The sequence below is a fragment of the Haplochromis burtoni genome, unplaced genomic scaffold (genome assembly GCF_018398535.1).
Source record: "Haplochromis burtoni strain Fernald_Lab_line unplaced genomic scaffold, NCSU_Asbu1 Contig_334, whole genome shotgun sequence".
Lineage (NCBI taxonomy): Eukaryota > Metazoa > Chordata > Actinopteri > Cichliformes > Cichlidae > Haplochromis > Haplochromis burtoni.
In genome coordinates this window covers 484,395-503,297 of record NW_024582695.1, presented here as the reverse complement: position 1 = coordinate 503,297, position 18,903 = coordinate 484,395, and the positions used below count along the sequence as shown (strand labels likewise).

Genomic DNA, 18,903 nt, shown 5'->3' with positions numbered 1-18,903 from the left:
GGTACGCTGAGGTGGCACCCATGCTTCTTGCGTGTAATCGTTAGTCTCAAGGGATCGGCCACATTTTCCTGTCTGTCTTAGCCCAGCTGTTTTGCATTTCTCAATCGAGTGAGTGCATGTGTATGCGCCCATCCACATATGTGCGTTTGTGTCTGTGTGAGTGTTTATGCATTAAAGGGGTGGAGATAATAGAAGATTTTAATGGGAAAGTAAAAATGTAATTCCTGTATCATAATTATGATCAGACAATAAAGACTGGTTGTGGACCTCAGTCATTCGGTTGGATTTTAGAGTAGAGCCACTGCTCCTCATCATCAAATGAGTCAGTTGAGGTAGTTCAAGCATTTGACCAGGATGCCTCCTGGGCACCTCCTAGGTGGGGTGTTCTGTGCATGTCCCACCAAGAAGTGGCCTTGGGGCCGACCCAGGACACCCTGGATGGATTAAATCTCTTGGTGGGTTTGGGAGCACCTTCATGTCCTGCCAGAAGAGTTGAAGTAGGTGGTCCTGATTTGAAAGGGGAGGTTTAGGCATTTCTGCTTCGACTACTGCCTACTGCTAACATCTTGAGGCAACTGTTGTTGTGATTTGGCACTACAAAAATAAAATTGAAATGCATTGAATTACTAGAACATGGGCCCAGATGGATAGATGGTTGGATGGATGGATGGAGATCCCTCCTACCGAGTTCATTTTCTTATCCTCTCTCCTGTTTGTACAACTAAATCCTGTTTGACCCGTACAGCCATTAATATCATCTTTGAAGAGTAGTCCTGATTTGGTTGGATGAGTCAATAAACTAAGAAGCGTGATAAATGCACTGCTCAGAAAATAAGAGGGAAAGGAGGAGGAGGAGGGAAAGAAGAAGCTGACTTCAGCAACTCCTCTGATTTCCTGTCCTGCTGTTCTCCTCTTCCCTCTTCCTCCCAATCGCTCTTTCTTTCCAATTAAAGAAAGAGGGGCTATAAATTAATTCCCATAGAGGTAGGAAGATACTCTCTATCGACTGGTCAGAGAACAAAATGCTGAATCTACCCACATCTAATACCAAATATTGTGCACATGCTGTTCATGGAAAGCAGTGCACATGTTTGTGTATGTGTGTGGTTACAATCTTAAAGCCTGTGGGATTACAGCATTATAACAATCCACGCCGGCAATCCTATCGCATCATCACTCTGAAATAGATTTAGAGCCACTTGGTGGCGGGATGACACTCTGTCCCTGAAGTGCGGTGTATACTTCTTTGTATACTTTTTTCTTAAAGCACTTGTTTCATCTACCACTCCTTCTTTTGTCATATCACACTTGTTCCGCTTTGTTGTTCTTTCTATTCCATCATCCTCTTTCTTTATCTTTGTTTCTTTAAAGGTCTTGCTCTTTGTACCAGCATGTCTTTTTCTTCATTTCATTCATTTCATATTTGTCTCTTTGTATTACACTTTTTCTGCCCACGCAAACCTACACACACACACACACACACACACACACATATTCAAGGGCTATAATAAACTAGTACCTGGAGGAATAACAGATAGAGTATGATAAAAGAATAAAGTAAAACCGGGGTCATGGCTTTTACACCAAGCACATTCTCTGTGCCAGTCTCACGGGGAGAGTTATCGTTGTGGCAAGTTGCATTATGGGAGAATGAGTTCCTAATAGCATGGAGAAACCCATTCAGTCATAAAATAGTATCTGTCACTCCTGTCAGACAAAATTATGTCAGGAAAATGGATTCTGCTCTCCCTCTCCTACACCCTACGCTTGCTCCGAATGTGTGCATGCGTGCGGGCGCATGTGCACGCCGCCGTTTGTGCGCGAAAAATGAGGGCATAGAAAAAGAGGATGAAAGAGTGGAAAATCGAAAAGAAACGGAATCCATTAATTTAGACATATTTCTTTAAAGTGAAGCTCTTTCACAAAGGCTCAGAGAATAGCGACGCCTGAATCGAAGACGCATGTGCGTGTTTGTGTGTCGACTTGCAAGTGTGGGTGCATGCACGTGGGCTTTTCTGTGCGTCTGCTCTCCATATTGTGATTCTCCAAGCACAAATCCCATGCTGTCTGTAATAATTATTTTGTGAACTGGCTGCTAACGCCACAGCAGTTCCTGAAGCAGTTTACGCACTCCATCGACTCAGCAGGAATAAAATATAACATCCTGGTTCTGATCGGTAAATACACTTTTCTCGTGCTGTTGATGAAGTCCTGCTTTAATACAGCAAACAATTACAATGCTGTAGACTTTCATAAATAAGAAAAGGGCAATATACAAACAGAAAATGTAATATATTTTGATCAAATAAGAGGTTCATGGATCTAGATTTGGATATGTAGTAAGTAAGGATTATGTTTCCTTGTACATTTGTTGCTTCTGTTGAATGAACAGTAGTTTGAAGCAGTTAATATTTTTAGACTTTGATTGTTTCAAAATCAAACAATTAGGAAAAAATGTAACTCGTAAATGGTAACTTTAATTATTTAAATGTTCTATTTACTGTGATTTTAGCTAATTTGTGATGAATGCCTAGTTTTATTTGATCAAATCGCATCAGGCAGAACATGAAAAAGTGAAAGTCATTCAAAAAGAACCTGCTTAGCAAGAGTAATAAGGTTATAAATTCAGATTCATATTTGTAGAATGAAATGTAAAATATCTCTTTATAGATGTTGTGTTTTAGACATTTTTTCAAATTCATATTAAGTGAAATAAATATTTTAACACCCTGTGATGAATCGCGTTACTTATATGTGTTAAACTAGTTATGAAGCAATTATAAAGTTATACACTAGTATTCAAGGAACCAGACATTCTGGACATTTATAAAGTGCTCTCCACCAACAGTTCTCCAGACTTTTTCCACTCATTTTCAGTCCAGACTTTTTACTTGACCATTTTCAGAACAATGTGCTTTTGTTTTTGCCCTATGAATTATTCAAGTAAAGGCACCTAACTCCAGGGATGAACCAATTTTGTGTCTACATAAAGAATTTTACATTTTAGCTTTAAGCACTTTGTTACTTGTAGCCTGTCACAAAAGCAAATAATTTGTCATTTATTTAGTTGAGTCCATGAATGTCAAAGATAACACAGGTTGACAGGCATTAAGTAGTATTTTTACACCAACGGGGTGATTCTTAAAGAACAATTAGTGTAACTTGTTCTTAAAAATAAAAATTAAAAAATTCAATAAATAAATAAAATTGGAGGAAACTGGAGAAGTGGAGAACAACAGTGACAGGCACAAAACACCGAGTATCTACAGCCATCTATAAAGCATAGTGGAGGTCGTGTCATTATTTGGGGCTTCATTTCAGCCAGTGGTGTTTGGGATATGCAGAAGAATATGCAGAAAATACCTCCTCAGAGACCGGACATCAACATTATTGAAGCAGTGTGGGATCATCTAAAGAAGAGCTTTGAGTGTCCTTTAATAAGCCTGGAGGACCATTCCTGAAGGCTACTTAAAGAAATTACAAGACAGTTGCCTAAGAGTTCAAACTATGAGGAAGAATAAATGTGCTGATACCAAATAATGACATATAAGCTCTTTAAACACAGCTCTCATTCATCCCTTGAATTAGGTGGCTTTTCATGCTTGAATTATTCATAAATCAACAAAAACACTAACACACATCTCCTCTCAAATTGATCAGGTACTGGACTGAAAATGAGAGAAGAAACAGCAAATGTCCAAATAATGTCCACGTACCCATTCAAATCTTTTTTAGCCTCAGAGTGATTCTTTTCTGTCCCATTCAAATATTTGTTGCCTGGCAAACTGTTCGCTGATGGGCTGTAGTTACATCGTAGGGTTTTAAAAACCTTAAAGAGCTTTGAATAGTCGTAATAAAAACCCAGAGAGGCCGACAGTGATCACTGACTATTTTTGGGGGCTCGTTTAGATTAAATAGAAAAAGATACAAAGCATTAAAACGTGCTAAAACGACAATAGCATTAATTAACGCAGCATAGTTTGGACCTGGAAGCAGGGTTAATACATCATCACTTAACAACCGGATTGCTCCAGATCACATGATCCGAGTCTGGCTCCTTGGAAGCAAAATGAGGGGTGACACAAGACAGTACTGCACAAACTGTACTATTGTATATGAATATGGCAAGTCCTTTCTGGTTGGTCCCAAGTTTGCTGATATCATTTCAGACTAAAAGAACCAGTTTAAGATTACTTAATATGCAGAAAACACTAGCTTTTATGTTTTACTTGTAATTAATTTAGCCTAATATTGCTAGTGGGTAAACTGCACCGAGTACACTTTTTTAATTATTTTTTTTCCCCTTAGGACAAACTGATTAGTTGAAAAATTGGAACCATTTTAGTCAACCAAGACTTTGTTTTTTCTTTGTCTAAAGCTCTGACGCAAATCCCCCCCAAAAACTCCATATAAGCTCCATCCTCATTATCTAGGCAAATATACCCCCATGACTTCCTGCAAAATGTGCTTCATTTGAATTAGTTACATAACCCTTAGTAAATAAATAAACCCAAACACCACACGCACATCTAACCACACAAGTGCAATGACTTTAAAGGTAGCTCTTCTCAAAACTTAAAGGAAAAAAAGGAAAAGACACATCATCTAACCAATGTGGCTGTGCGCTGCAGCGAGGAGCAGGTGTGCTCAAAAAAAGGGAACTCATACACATGCTGGTGGCTCATTTATACCTTTCCTCTCCTCCTTTTGCTTCTTTCCTTTTCTCTTTCTCTCTCTTTGGGTCTCCATTTCTTGCGATCATTTGCTCTCAATATTCCCTCCCATCTGTCTCTGTCTCTTGTTCGTCTTGATACCGTTCCATACAGCACTCCTCTCCCTGTCTCTCCTGTGCCTCAGGGGGACACATTTTATATTTTTAGTGCATATCCATATTTTAGTGCAGTTACTGAATTTTTACCTCTTGATCATCGCAGGTCTCTCTCTGTGTGCCGCTGCTTTCTGGCGCATGGGTGGGACAGCAGCACCAGAGAGAGAAAGTGTGTGTGTGTGTGTGAGAAAGAGAGGGAGACAGAAAGAGAAAGAAAGAGAGAAGCTCCCAATTATGTTTCCACTTTGGGTCTCGGTGTGTCTCTTGCTTTCTGTTGCTTTCTCTGAACCACAGTACCATGTGGTGCTGATCAATTTCCCAGGCTCTGTATTAAAAACACCACACTCTGCCTCTCCTCTGCACATCAACAAAAGGTCTTTTGCATGCATGTGTCTGTGTTTGTGTGTGTGTAGATATGAAATATGAAACAGCTAGTCTCAAAGATCGGGTGGAGACTCTGCAGATTGCGGCAAACTGAACTGCAAACTATAAGTCACAGACACACACATATACGCATGGGTCTGACTTGAATAACAATTGCATTCGTTGCTGCATGAGTCTCCCGAAAAGTGTTTCTGTCAGTAGCCAGTGTTGACGAGTCAAATTACACACGTGCATGCACGTGAACCCGCGCCACCCTCCGGTATCAGAGGTCTCAGCTGTGTTTTGAGGCCCTATCAGAGGGGAGAAAAACAACACCAGAGTCTACAAATGATCTGAACTGGTGATGAAAGGAAAGGAGGGGAGGTAAGAGAAGATGGAAGAGGACAGATGAGGTAAAGAAGAAGGGAAAGAAGATCAAAGGTGGCAAACAGCCGTAAAGAGGAGAATGAAGAGTGTGAGGAGACACATGCACAGGGAGTGACAAAATCAAATCAATGCAAAGAAAAGAAAATGACCATAAAACTCAAAATTATCCATCTTCCCTTTACAATTCCCTCCAATTCCTCTCTTGTTTCCCCGTCCTTCTCTCAAACTTGTCCTCTCAGTCTCACCCATTCTAACGTATGAGCTATGGGGGCATTAAATATGAGGTATTTAAGTAAGTACCAGGGAGTCAGATGTAGGTATAAAGATACATGACTGCCATTTAAAGTCCATTAAAATGGCACGAATGCTCACCCTTTCATAGTGGCCATTCTTTATAGAAGCCACCTAACATTAACCAGTTACAGCAATCCATAACCTCCTCAGTAAATGAGCTCATTGATCAACTGAGTGCTGTATGATGACACATAGGTGGCATTTTCAATACTGTGCTCGTGGCTGGTTTTGTTTTTGTGTTGCATTTCTCAGTGGTGACCTCTAAGTCAAAGATGGTGGTTGAATGTCATTTTCTTTCATTTTGATTTAAGTCCTACTGAGTGACTTTAGTCAAGCAATTAACATGTTTGCCAAAGATCCCGAGTTTGAGACCCGAAACAGGTACAAATTCTTAGAAGGACTCTGATCCAATATTTAGATCCATCCACTGTTGTGACCCTCCCACAAACAGGGGAGCAACAAAAACAAGCTTCTTCTTCTTTTAATAATGACCTTTTAAGCTTTTTAGTCAAGGAGAAAATAAGGACAATTGGAAATGCATATTTATTGAACATGTGGAACAAATCATTATAAATCAAGCCTACCTGTTTTCAGCAACCATGACAATCTGATGGTGCACCGTTTTACCTAATGCAAGTTTATCATATTGAAATGCTCAGCAAAGCTGAAAACTATGGTGGTTATTAAATAAGGAATCGGGCTGGCTGCCTGGCATCTGGAGCACCGCTAAAATGTCCCTAGAGACATTTTTTTCCCTCCAAACTCATATTCTTTTTCAAAGAAGTGAAAGCTTTTCAGTGCAGGATTCTTAAGATATAGATCCTACCTTCTCCCACTCTCTCTCCTTGTTAAGAACAATGACCACCAGCTTTGGGTTTTCCTGGTAGCCGTCTTCTGTGAAGGACAAGTCTCTGCCATCCCACGTCACATTCATCATGTATCTGAGAATGAAAGGAGCAGAGAATGAGATATAGTGGGGGCAAAGGGTGGTCAAAGAGATTGGGGGGGGGGGGGGGGGGGGGGGGGGGTTATGGGAAAAGCCAGTGAATAACAAAAGAAATGAAATGAGTGATTTTGTGAGAAAAAGAGAAAAGGAAATTGAATTACATTAGCATGTGAAATATTCCATTTGCAATCTACTATTATTATTATTACCTTTCTGCAATATTCAGGCTCTTGTAGTGAAAGTTATAAAGTCACATTTGATCATTATGGACTGGATTATGATTGTATTTTAGAACTAAAGAAACTGAACAGTCGAAGCATAAATGAGAACCATATGTCATACACACACACACACACACACACATATATATATATATATATATATATATCTGTGTGTGTGTGTGTGTGTGTGTGTGTGTGTGTGTGTGTGTGTATAGCGGGACGGTATGTGTGCGTGTTCCTCAAACTTGGTGTCCTGGGAATTTGAGGGTTGTGTGCTTTTCCCAGGACTGCACTCTTTTAAATAGAGATCCCTGATGTTGTGCCTGGAATCTGCTGAAGCCACTCTCTGGTTTACAGCTCCTAAAGCTCCACTTTTGACCTCCACTTTTGCTCCAGTTGTTCCCTCAGCCCCTGGCCCTTCTCTATTTCCTTGTGCTCCTTCTTTGTGATGTTGCTGTCTGCCGGGCTGCTACATCTTCTGCTCCTTTTCAACCACCACTATGTCTGGTTGGTTGGCCAGCAGCTGCTTGTCTTTCTGGAACTCAAAATCCCACGGGACCTTAGCCTTGTTGTTCTCAACTATCTTCAGTGGTGTCTTCCATCGGGAATTGGGGAGTTCTAATCCATATGTGGCCCAGATGTTCCTGTATGCTATCCCAGCCACTTGGTAGTGTCTCTCGGTTTATGTTGTTCCAGCTTCTATCTTCCATCTTGGTACTATATACTGGACTGTCTCCAAGGCATCTTTGCAAAGCCTCCAATAAAGTCTCTTTTTCCACATTGGGATGTTATTCCAGTTCATTTAACAGCCTGATGTCCTCACTGTAGAGCTTGGTGAGGTGCATCAATGAAGTCTCGCTCTCTCCCAGCATATACCTTAATATCATCCATGTAAGAGAGGGGGAGATTGCTGTGGTCTGCTCTTAGGTGCACCATCCACTTGGTGTTGGTGCTCTGTGCCATCTCATTCTCTAAGATTGTCTTCCAGGATTGCTCAGTGTCTGCCATCATAGTATGGTTCCTTTGCAGCTAAGAGTACACCCTAGAGAGCTCTTGTCTGTCTCTCACAAAACCTTCTGGACTTTTGTTAGTGCCCAAACATCATTCCAGATCTCCCTAATTTCCGTTACAGCCTTCTTTTCCACACGGGGGGGGGCTTTCTCTATATGTAATTGACATTTTTGGACCCAAGTATTTCTGTGGCAGTGGCATATACAAGATTATTGCTTTTATTGATACTGGTAGTGGGGATGTTGAGTACGGGTGTGTTCACATTTGCAAGCATTTCCTGTCGCGCCCTCGGTTGTGTGGCTGCCTTGAGTTTGGCCACAATCTTCTTCCTCAGCTAAGTAGATGCATCTATTAGTGCAGATGGCTGGGCATTATTTAGTTCAGCTACAAACAGTTTAGTTACTCTCTTCTACCAGGATTGGCTCAGGTAATACATATATATATATATATATATATATATATATATATACATATGTATAAATCGAGATATATGAGTAGGGAGATAGCAAAGAAAAAGTGAGAAATTACAGCACCTAAAGCCTTAGTCGGCCCATTCTAACACACCACACACGTACACATACACTGTAATGAGTGACCTATATGGCAGGTCACATTAGCTAAGATGGAGGGCAGTGGGAAGATATTCTTGGGTCCACACAGCCTCTACATTAATCATGGCTGTCCTTCCTCACTCTGTCTCCCTCACTCCTTCTGTCAGCGCTCTGGTACAACACGACAGAGATGGCTGCTCTTTTCTTTCACCTTTATTCCATTCTGGGGGGCCAGGCGGGTGAAAGAACTCCTAAATGGAGCACGGACCCACTTGATGTGTTGTTGAAAACTCACAGTGGATTGCTGCAGGTGAGCTCTTTCAAGCTGTGTAGGGCATTGTGCAGTGACGTGCTGAAGGGTAAAAATGGCCAGAAAACTATTAAAACAAGTATTTGTGTGAGTTGGACCAAAAAATAAATAAATGAAGAAATCTTTTTAACAACCTGCATGTGTAAAACTGTTTATTTTACAATCTTTTATTGGAAAGTGATTGTTTATTTATTTAGGTTCAACTGAATTGTTGGATTAGCTACAGATTTGCAATAGTATCGACACCAGTGGTGACATATTTGCTCCGTCCGGTTAACACACAACTCCACACAACACCTTTGCAGATAGGGAGTGTAAAACACAGATGCAGCTTCTGGATCAGAAAAATGAAGCCAATCCAGAAGTGCCTAAAAACCTGCATTAAAACCTCTGAAGGCCCCAAGATGATATGAGGTGTCATTGCAAAAAGACTTCCTATGGGCTCGGTCACTAATTTTGGGTTGTAGTACCAACATTTGTAACAAATATTAAATTGTCTGAGGGGCACGTTAACATTAGCCACTGAAATATAGGCAGCATGGCGGCGCAATGGTTAGCATTGTTGTGTTGACTGTTGTCAATCTCAGATCTGTTCGGATAAATGGAAGATAGATTAATGGATGGGTGTTAACAATTATCTGACAGCTAAATTACCTGTCTATTATGTTACCAATAATGTAGGAGGTATGTTAATAATAAAATAATTTAAGTTAATGTTGTTGCTAGGCAACAAATATGATCAGTCCTATTCATCTGTAACATTAGTAGACGACTAGAGTAGAATAGAATAGAATAGAATAGAATAGAATAGAATAGAATAGAATAGAATTCAACTTTATTGTCATTGCACATGTCACAGGTACAGGGCAACGAAATGCACAGTTTATCAAATTTTAATCTCATCCATCCAGTTCACTAAGACACACCTGAAACCACCAAGACAATCACCAAAGACTGTTTCCAGTACACAGTGCCTGTATGTTTGCCCAGGAAGTCCCAGGATGAAGTGGGAATCTATCTTACCAACTCCTGTCAAAATATAGGGTAAAGTATTGTCCTTTTTTTGGTCTTTATAAAAAATAAAAAAGAATAATACATTTCAATTTTTTTCCATTAGCTCAAAAATGGCACTTATTTTCTGAGTTTAAAATTCTAGTATTAAACAATGTCTTTTTTTATTTACATAAAATCTTGTGTCATTAATGTTGTGCAATACCTATTTTATGTAAAACAAAAAACAAAAAACAAACAAAAAAGAAAAGAAAAAAGAAAAGCATTTATTACTTTATGGACTAGTAGACATCAGCTATCAGGGGAGTAACATATGTGGGGAAGAAGCAAGAAGACGGTTTAGCAAGCCAGTAATTGAACCAGGGACTTGCTGCTCAAGACATCTAAGCTCATGTAGTATCAGGAGGCCTCCACCATGCAGCTTTCATGCTGCAGATAACAGCAACCACCACATAATCTGCCAGATATGACTGTGACTGCCAATTTACAGCTTAGCTTTTAGTTAATTAAATAGATTTTTATTATTTATGTAGTCACTACTATACTAATCTATTTCAGAGGCTAGCAACTAAGAAAAAAAATCAATACGTCACAAGGATGAAAAAAGTAATTGTTAAGAGGTAGTTTAATATCTGTGCTTTGGTGGTGACATTTCCTGATACCAACATGCCCCCTTAAATTGCTGCTGATGACACACACACACACACGCATGCACGCACGCACACAAACACAACTCAATGCCCAGATGAAATCAGCCAGAGATAAGGGGATTGAGTGGGCTTTGTGATTAAAATTATCTGATTGGCCTGCAAGCAACCAGGTGAGTAGTATTAAGCCATTTGATTGGACACACAGCGCTGCGCTCGACCCAATTATGCGCGACTACCAGGAGAGAATGAGGTGCTGGGAGCAATACCAGAGCCCAGGCTGCTTTTTTTAGATACCAGTCCATTCTACACTTTGAAACCATCTGTGTGAAAAAAGGAAGCACTCTCACATGTTTAAAGAATGGCTCCTCTACCCCGGCTAAACTTTCTCTTAAAGGTGAAGCTAAAATGAAGCTCGTTTTTGTGATTCTCACAAAAGCTTTTTACTGGGAATCTTGTAGGCTGTTTTCAACGTGATGTGTCAGCACTTCATCATAACTCTGAACCTCTAATGATAGCAATTAAAAAAAGCAAGACACAACAGCTGTGTGTGTGGCTCTGCTGTAAGAGTCATATGTAAAATTAGCCAAGCTGTTATGTTATATATAGACAAATGTGAACATGCTAAACAGGATGAAAAGACGGAAGGACGGGATTGTGTGTGTATGTTTGCAAGTATATTTGGGCTGACGGCCATCGAACAGGTGGACCTGATAGTGCGTTGCTAGGATACGGACACAGACTTGTGTATGCTGCAAAATGACCCTCAACAACACCCCCTCCCCCAGAGTAAACATCCCTGCAGACACTCAGGAACACAGGCAATTACCTGGCCAAAGGGGGCAGAATAGGGCGAGGAAGTGGAGAAACAGCAGGGATGATGCAATCCCCCCCAACTCCCACTCCTCAAAACAAAAAAGACTTTAAATATGAGACTGAGGGAAATCATTATCAGAGAACTAAGAGAGAGGAAGAGGAGTAACCCTTGATAGACTCTCATGAAAAATGTATAGAGTTACTTTTAAGCTTCTTTTGGAATGGAGGGGTGTTGTCATGAGTGGAGGTGAGGGTGTTTTTTTCTGCTGTTACTGCAGCAGAGTTAACAAGACTATAAGTACTCTGCAAGAGAAAAATAAGAGCACACACTGCATTAAAGCTGCAAGTGTTTAATATTCTCAACACTCCTACTGCTGTTTTTCTTAACCGTTTGGTTAATCAGGGAGAAAAAGAACATTAATTGTGTCCCCATTAAGAACAACAACGACGACGTTCTAAGTAAAATGGTAACATTGTTCCAAGCCCACCGTCCAGGTCGTCTGGATTTTCTGATGACAGCACTGTGCCCTGAACTGCCAAAGTTCTCTTGACAAGGACTAAAACACTCAAAAACAAATGTCTTTTGAGAGGTTCTGGATTGTCTCCCATGTGATAAGACATTAACTTTTATCTATTTTAGCTTTAATACTGGAACGAGTAGGCTATACAAAGATGGTATGATGAACTATAAAACACTGAAAGTGTTCAAGATAGAGACAGGGACCAGTCAGAGCAAGGATGTATACTGTCAGGGTACTTGTGACCTGTGAAGTGCACACACAAGAGATATGCCCTGTGAGAGACAGCGGAGGAAATCTGAAAAAAAGATAAGGGCTGATGATTGAGGGCTTTTAAAAGGACCCAAGGGTGGGTAGTCATTTGAAAACACACACTCAGCCTCAGGTGGCAGGTGTTAAGTCTGACATGAAGAATAGCTACAGGAGGGGAAGTACATGCTATTTAGCATCCACTCCCTTGTGCCAAGATGGGTTTGTATGTGTGTGAATTTCGGCTGCATGAGTTTAGGTGGCATAAAATAATATTATTATAATGTAAACAATAATACCTGCATCATGAAATGGTTTCTTTTGCTCCGCAAAACAAAATATACGTGTTCATATACTAGCAACATCCGCTGTAGCTGCTGCTACAGACCAGCTGCTTCAAAGTTTCGTGTGCTGTGCATTTAGAGATGCTCTTCTGCATCCTTAGTTGTGGCACGTGATTATTTAAGTTACTTTTTTGTTATGTGAGTTGCTCTTTGTCAGCTCAAGGAAGTCTGGCTCCTCACCTCTGACCTCTGAATACAGTAATAAAGTATTTGTACTTGGTTTCTTCCCACTGCTGTCAACAACCAAGCCACATTCAGATCCTTAAATTACCTTTCTTCCCCATTCTGATGCTCGGGTTAAACTTCAGCAGGTCATCTTGACAATGTCTACATGTTTAAATGCAACAAGCTGCCACGTGATTGGCTGAGAGTTGTGTGAATGAGCAACGGAAAAATGTGGGTAGTAAGTAAAACTGATTTTGTTCCTTGTGTCAAACAACTGTTCTGCTCTACAAAGAAGAAGCCAGATGTCCTGTTAAAATATGTGAAAACATCTAAAACATTTTAAAAATTCAGTGCCAAGGAGACATTTATATTTCTTAGAGCAACAAACGACAGGGCAGTCGTTTAGCTGAAGCTAAGTCGATTAGCCTTTCAGTTAAAAGTTAAACTTAAAACCTCTTTTATGTCCTCAGCTTTAAGTACTTCTTTAATGTTGAAAGTTGGGACGACTATACTGTTCGCTTTAATTCTCCAAAACAAAAACAGAAAAAGATGATAACTATCTGAGCTCCACGATCAGCCTGTTGGAAAGCTGATTTTCTCACAGCTCGTTTGAAGTGCACACCCACCGCTGCCTAATGAACACTTCATTTGAAGTATCAGGCACTCGACCTACAATCAGTCTGTTGTTTTAGATCGAAATGGAGAGACGCTTCATAGTCACCTCACACCATCAATGTTTAAGCCATAACCACTGTACTCACACACAGACACACATCTTCTACCTTTGTGTGAAGGTTTATTTGCCTATTTGAAAGCTGATAACAGTGGTGCGAGGCCTAAAACAGCCGTTTTTGTGAATGTGAAAATGCTTAATTATACCTATAAATCATCCACATGTAAATGTAGTAACAACAGCTTTTTTGAGGAACAAATTCAACTACATTCATTTTTTTACATAGTGTGAATTCACTAGAATAGTTGACTAAATAAAAGAGGTTTCTTTTTTTAATGTTTTGCCTGCTTATACAGTAATAGTATAAGAGCAGTTTCATTATAGAATCAAATCCACTGTAGTGTTTTACTCATTGTTTAGGAATCTTACCCCTAAATACACGATTAGTTCTGAGATCACTTGGTGCATTTCACATCCCACAAGGGACCTGCAAACATTTACATTTACATTTATTAATACACAAACGCCCATAGGTGTCGTTAGCAAGTGATTATGCGGTAATGTATTATGTATGAGCTGTGGATTGACGGGCATGTTGAGACTCTGGGGCATGACGGTCTCCATTCTCTAAAAAGACAAAAAAACATGTTAGATCTCTAACGCTCTAAAATGATAAATACACTAAACGGTTTGTACAGCACGCATGAAGAAGAACTACAGGCAAAACCATTTTTTCTGTTGCCATTTTTTCCATGCACACTGACGTTATTTTAAAATAGTTCTCCTAGTGGACATTTATGGAAATTAGTGCAAATATGAAGCTAAATCCTAAAAAATCTAAATAAATAGATAAAATGTCCAAGTTAATCAGTGATGTTGCATTTTTTGCATGTAAAAAAACCCAAAAAAAACAAGAATATCTGAAGGACATAAATTTATTTGTTTGTTCCTGAATTTAAATGTCTGGAAAATGTTTTTTAAAAATGTTGTTTGTTTGTTTTTTTGTTTTATTTTGGAATATGTATAGAGTGATTAAGAAATATTCTATATTCAAAACCTTTTAAACACTTTAAACTTTTAAACCAGTTTTTATCCAGTTCTCAGATTTATAATTATGAAAATGTACATTTTTTAAGAAAAAATGCCTCATTTTATGTGTCTGTAAGTGTCGTACAGAAAAATGCCAGAAAGGACAGGTTACAAAAAATCGCATTGTGTAGTGCTGTTGAGCAAGCGTTTGTCTTTGCACCACTGAAATGACAGCTGCCCCAGGACTAAGTTTGTGTGTGTAATGTGCATCTGCAAAAAAAAATGTGTTTTCTGAATTTTGACCCCCATATATCACGGCTAGAGCCCGAAATTACCTGTCAGAACAAACTACCGGCACCACGCCTTTCCCACACACACACACACACACACACACACACACACACACACACACACACACACACACACACACACACACACACACACACACACTAACACACTGATAAATAAGTGCTAAAGTCTTTTAAGGCACACTGTTCTCCACAGGAAGGTGAGCAGCACACTGTAAATCTGTCATGACAGAACATTCTCTTAAGGGGGGATATTTCTCTTGTTTCTAACATGCGCGTGCACGCGCACGAGCACAGGTCCACGCGCCGCATTTTATATGGAGTACAGGTTGTCACTCGGTCTGATTGCTGCACTGGCCAGCGCTCTTAGTTGGTCATTTGTCTCCTGTTTTTATTTAATTTTATTTTTTATTACTTGGCACACCATATTCATCTTGGATATGTCACTGTGGATTTATCATCACAGCTGACACGAGCAAAGTGACTGAGGTAAAACTTCACTAAAGGCCCGAAGCTATAGTAGTATAGTATAGTAGCTATAGTAGTAGCCATTGAGTGAAGGATTTATTTATTTATTTATTATTTTTTATTTTTTTGTAAATTCAGCAATAACTATTGATAATATTCCCATCAAAACAAGTTACTTTCAATTATGAAATGGTTTCTGGCACACTTAGGGCTGGAAGCAGCATCTGCTTTAAATCTAATTGTTGTGACAAACCACAGTGGAGTCTGAGAGGTGCTCAAGCAAACAAACAATAAATCTCAAGTTGAACACTAGCCAGATGCTCATAAGATAATAATACCATTATTGACATCTTGCTTACAAAAACACACCTCCTGAAAGACTGGGATAAATACTGTGCCTAAAGGAAAATACTGCAATATGTCCCACATACTGTATATTTGCACTTACATCCCATCTGCTCACCTCTCTGTGCGTGCATCTGTGTACTTGCATGTCTGTGAGCTGACCGTGTCTTCATGTCTTCCCTGACAGCTGATGATGGTCCAACAACCCACACTTGCCATTGCCCTGACCTACCTTTAACCAATCGTGTTTTCTCTTGTTCTGGCCTCAGAGCCCTATTGGCTGAGTTCTCTCACCCACTACAGTGCCATCTGTGGACACTGATCACCTGGGTAACAACCTTAGGCAGCAGAGCACGCTGGGAACAACGTCAGCTGGCTCTTGATGTTTGGTGATTCTGTTTGATGCGTCTGTGTTTCCAGACAAAATGAAACATAGATCAGGTTGTAAGTTAAGATGCAATCCGTCCAACTTTAATGACTCCTTCTGCAAATGACCGCTGTTTTGAGCAGAAGCTCGTTAATTGGTGCCAGTCAGCACCAGTAACTACCCTGTTACCTCTGTGACTTTGGGGTTGTTATGGCTCCAGATGAAATTCGGGGTGGCATTTGGAAGGTGTGGGAAGATTCAGACAGAAACATCATCAATAATGATGAAAAGCTGGTAGAGATGTAGGTGTGCAGAGAAGAAAGCTCTGCTGTGACCTAGCCACAAAGAGCCAATTAAAATGCATCATATGGCAGAGTGAACTGACCAAAGGGAACAAAAAAAGTCTCAGACTCCAAACTCAAAGCACTAAACCAGTATTATCCCAGCAGAGAAAGAAAATTGGAACTTTAATTCTAAAAGCTGATGTTACACGAAGGGAAAAAAACCCATCACCGTGTTACAGCTGAGCAGCTGCTGGGCTCTTTTCCTCATTCTGTTTTTGCACTAAGCCATGCAACCTTCTCTGAGATTCTGTCAAAGCCAAATATTCAAACTTTTGCTCCAATGCCATCATCAGCACATAAGGACATGATGGTTAAATCAGCTGTTTCTAAAAATTCTTATTCTTGTTGGGTTTTAAGAATTCATCCAAGATAAAGAGCAGCGGCGTGATTTGTGTGTCGACTCAAACGCTGGATCACTTACATCAGATGAAATATTATATTGATTTACTGTGTTTGGCAAAATGTTCTGCACACTGCTAAATATCAAACACATCCATATGGCTTCATGTGTAGCTAAATTGTTTCTAAATCGCTCCCCAGACTAACCGTTTTAGTTGCAAGATAAGTAACAGTAGACACAGAGAGGCGAGATTTTTCCTCCCTGGAAATACGTCGTAGAATCAAGTTTTACCCTTTAGACATGCAAATTTTAATTTCACACATCATTATCTTAAAAAAAAATTTACAATATTGGGATGTAAACACAGGTTGCGCAACTGTGTGTGTCCCTCCTTCCTCTGCCAGATGGAAAGCCAGACAGAGCTGGCAAGACCTGCACCATCTCCCACTGGCTGCTGCAGGGTTGAGCTCATGAGAAGGGGGAGTAGAAGAGAGTGAATGAGAGATGGTGGAATAAATGAGAAAAGAACAGAAGGACTCATCAAGGAGCTCTTCAATTTTGGAGAGCACTCATTTGTAGCGGCCTCCCGCTGTTCCCCCCAGTCTCGATTTCTTGCCTGCCCCTGTTTTTTCACTGCCTACATCACAAGCTCCCCTCTCGACTTCCATTCACCTCTTTTTCCTCTCTGTTTTTAACTCCTACACTTCCTCCGTGCTTCTTCCTCTATCTCTCCATCCCTTGCTCTCGTATCCAATAATTGCATCTTTTCTCGAATGGCAATCTTCAGCAGCAACTCGGTGAAAGCTTCTCTCTAATTAGCGAGGATAAGGGTGAAAACAGAAGTTGGAGGGAAAGAGTCATCCATAAAAAATCGCGCATGCTAACTCGGGGACTTTTCAGATGCTTTTAAATTACACAAATCAAAAAAACACCAATATTATTATGCTCCTCTTTCTGTTCTATTAGTGCTCCTCAGACTCACACGTACTTTATTTGTTAATAATCATTAGAGACAAAAGAACAACAACAAAGAAATAAACTCTTTGCTTACTTATGAAGTGCACTGGGAGGCAGCTTGGTTGTCTTCTCCATCTGGCCGTAACAGGACGTCTTGGCTTCAGGGATGTCGCCGTACTCGTCTAACATGGCTGCCGCCGCTGACGTTATGATGCCTATACCGTCGCGAACACGGGCCTCCAGCGGGTAGTCCCAGTCATCGTACGACACCGAGATCATTCCCGACGGGAACGCGTCTGGCGTTATTTCTGGGTTGCCGGTGGTGAGGGATGGCACAATCCAGATGTATCCGAATCCGGTGAGGCCCAGAGAGCGAGCCTCATCCAGGATGTACACCGCCTCATCTTTGGAGCAGTACAGCAGGACCACTGGAGACTGGACTTTCTTCAGCATGATCTGAGAACGGCTGTCTTCCTCCACGGCATCCAGAGTGATGATATTCTGCAGGTCCCAACCCACAAAACTAAAGCAAGGATAACAAGAAGAGGAGTGAAATGTTAATATTTAACTAATAGACTATTAACTTTGCTCAGGTGCTGGCAAGGGCAGTTACAATTATCCATTATAATTAATATCACTGTTAAGTGCGACGTGAATTCTAATAGATGTAAAGTGCTTATTGTCAAAGGGAGAGCACATTAAGCACAATAAATTGAATGAAGCTGGTCCAGTAATGATTCTCAGCTGGTTCCAGCCTACACACAGTTAAAGGACAAGGTGAAAAAACACCGCCCTGATAATAAATATCCAAAGCAACGCCTGTGGCCATTGGGCTAATTGGTGACACTGGTGATAACATAACAGCGAAGTGATCAAAACATAATGCAGCTTCTGTCACCTTTTACACAAAAAAGGGTAATACGTATTGATTTCCCACAGCGCAATCATGGGGCTGCTACTTTATAGTGTCGAAACTGCAGCAGAGGAAAGCAATCATGTAAAATTTCCAAAGATTTTTTTTTCCTTGTAATTCAGTAGCCAGTTAGCTAAAGTGGTCAGAGTGAGAAATAGCAAGTGCTCATTAAAAAAGATTATGAATTTATAGAGCATCTCTCTCATCCAGTGGGACTGGCTGCTCTTTTTCATAATGTCACGAGTAATAATAATCAGAAGGTCCCAGTACATGCGGCTAAAGACCCGCAGAAATAGAGGGAAATGGCACTTATGATCGCAATTAAAGAACATAATTGTGTGATAAACTGGCGATTTTCTGCGGTATCACAAGTTGACAGCAGTTATGAACAGGCAGAGTGAGGATTAGGGAGTGATGCTCGCATTCACACACACACACACACACACACACACACACACACACACACACACACACACACACACACACACACACACACAT

The 18,903-nt window shown here is 40.3% G+C and overlaps 1 protein-coding gene across 1 annotated transcript in view; it reads right to left on the bottom strand.

Moving 5' to 3' along the window:
• The window catches only part of grin2aa (glutamate receptor, ionotropic, N-methyl D-aspartate 2A, a), a 171,751-nt gene that overhangs the window by 31,610 nt on the left and 121,238 nt on the right, over positions 1 to 18,903 (bottom strand). The window contains exons 4-5 of the mRNA XM_005942459.3: positions 17,587 to 18,015; positions 6,699 to 6,813 (exon numbers count right to left, since the gene is read on the bottom strand). Coding sequence (XP_005942521.1) covers positions 6,699 to 6,813; positions 17,587 to 18,015 — 544 coding nt within the window. The remainder of the gene's footprint in view (positions 1 to 6,698; positions 6,814 to 17,586; positions 18,016 to 18,903) is intronic.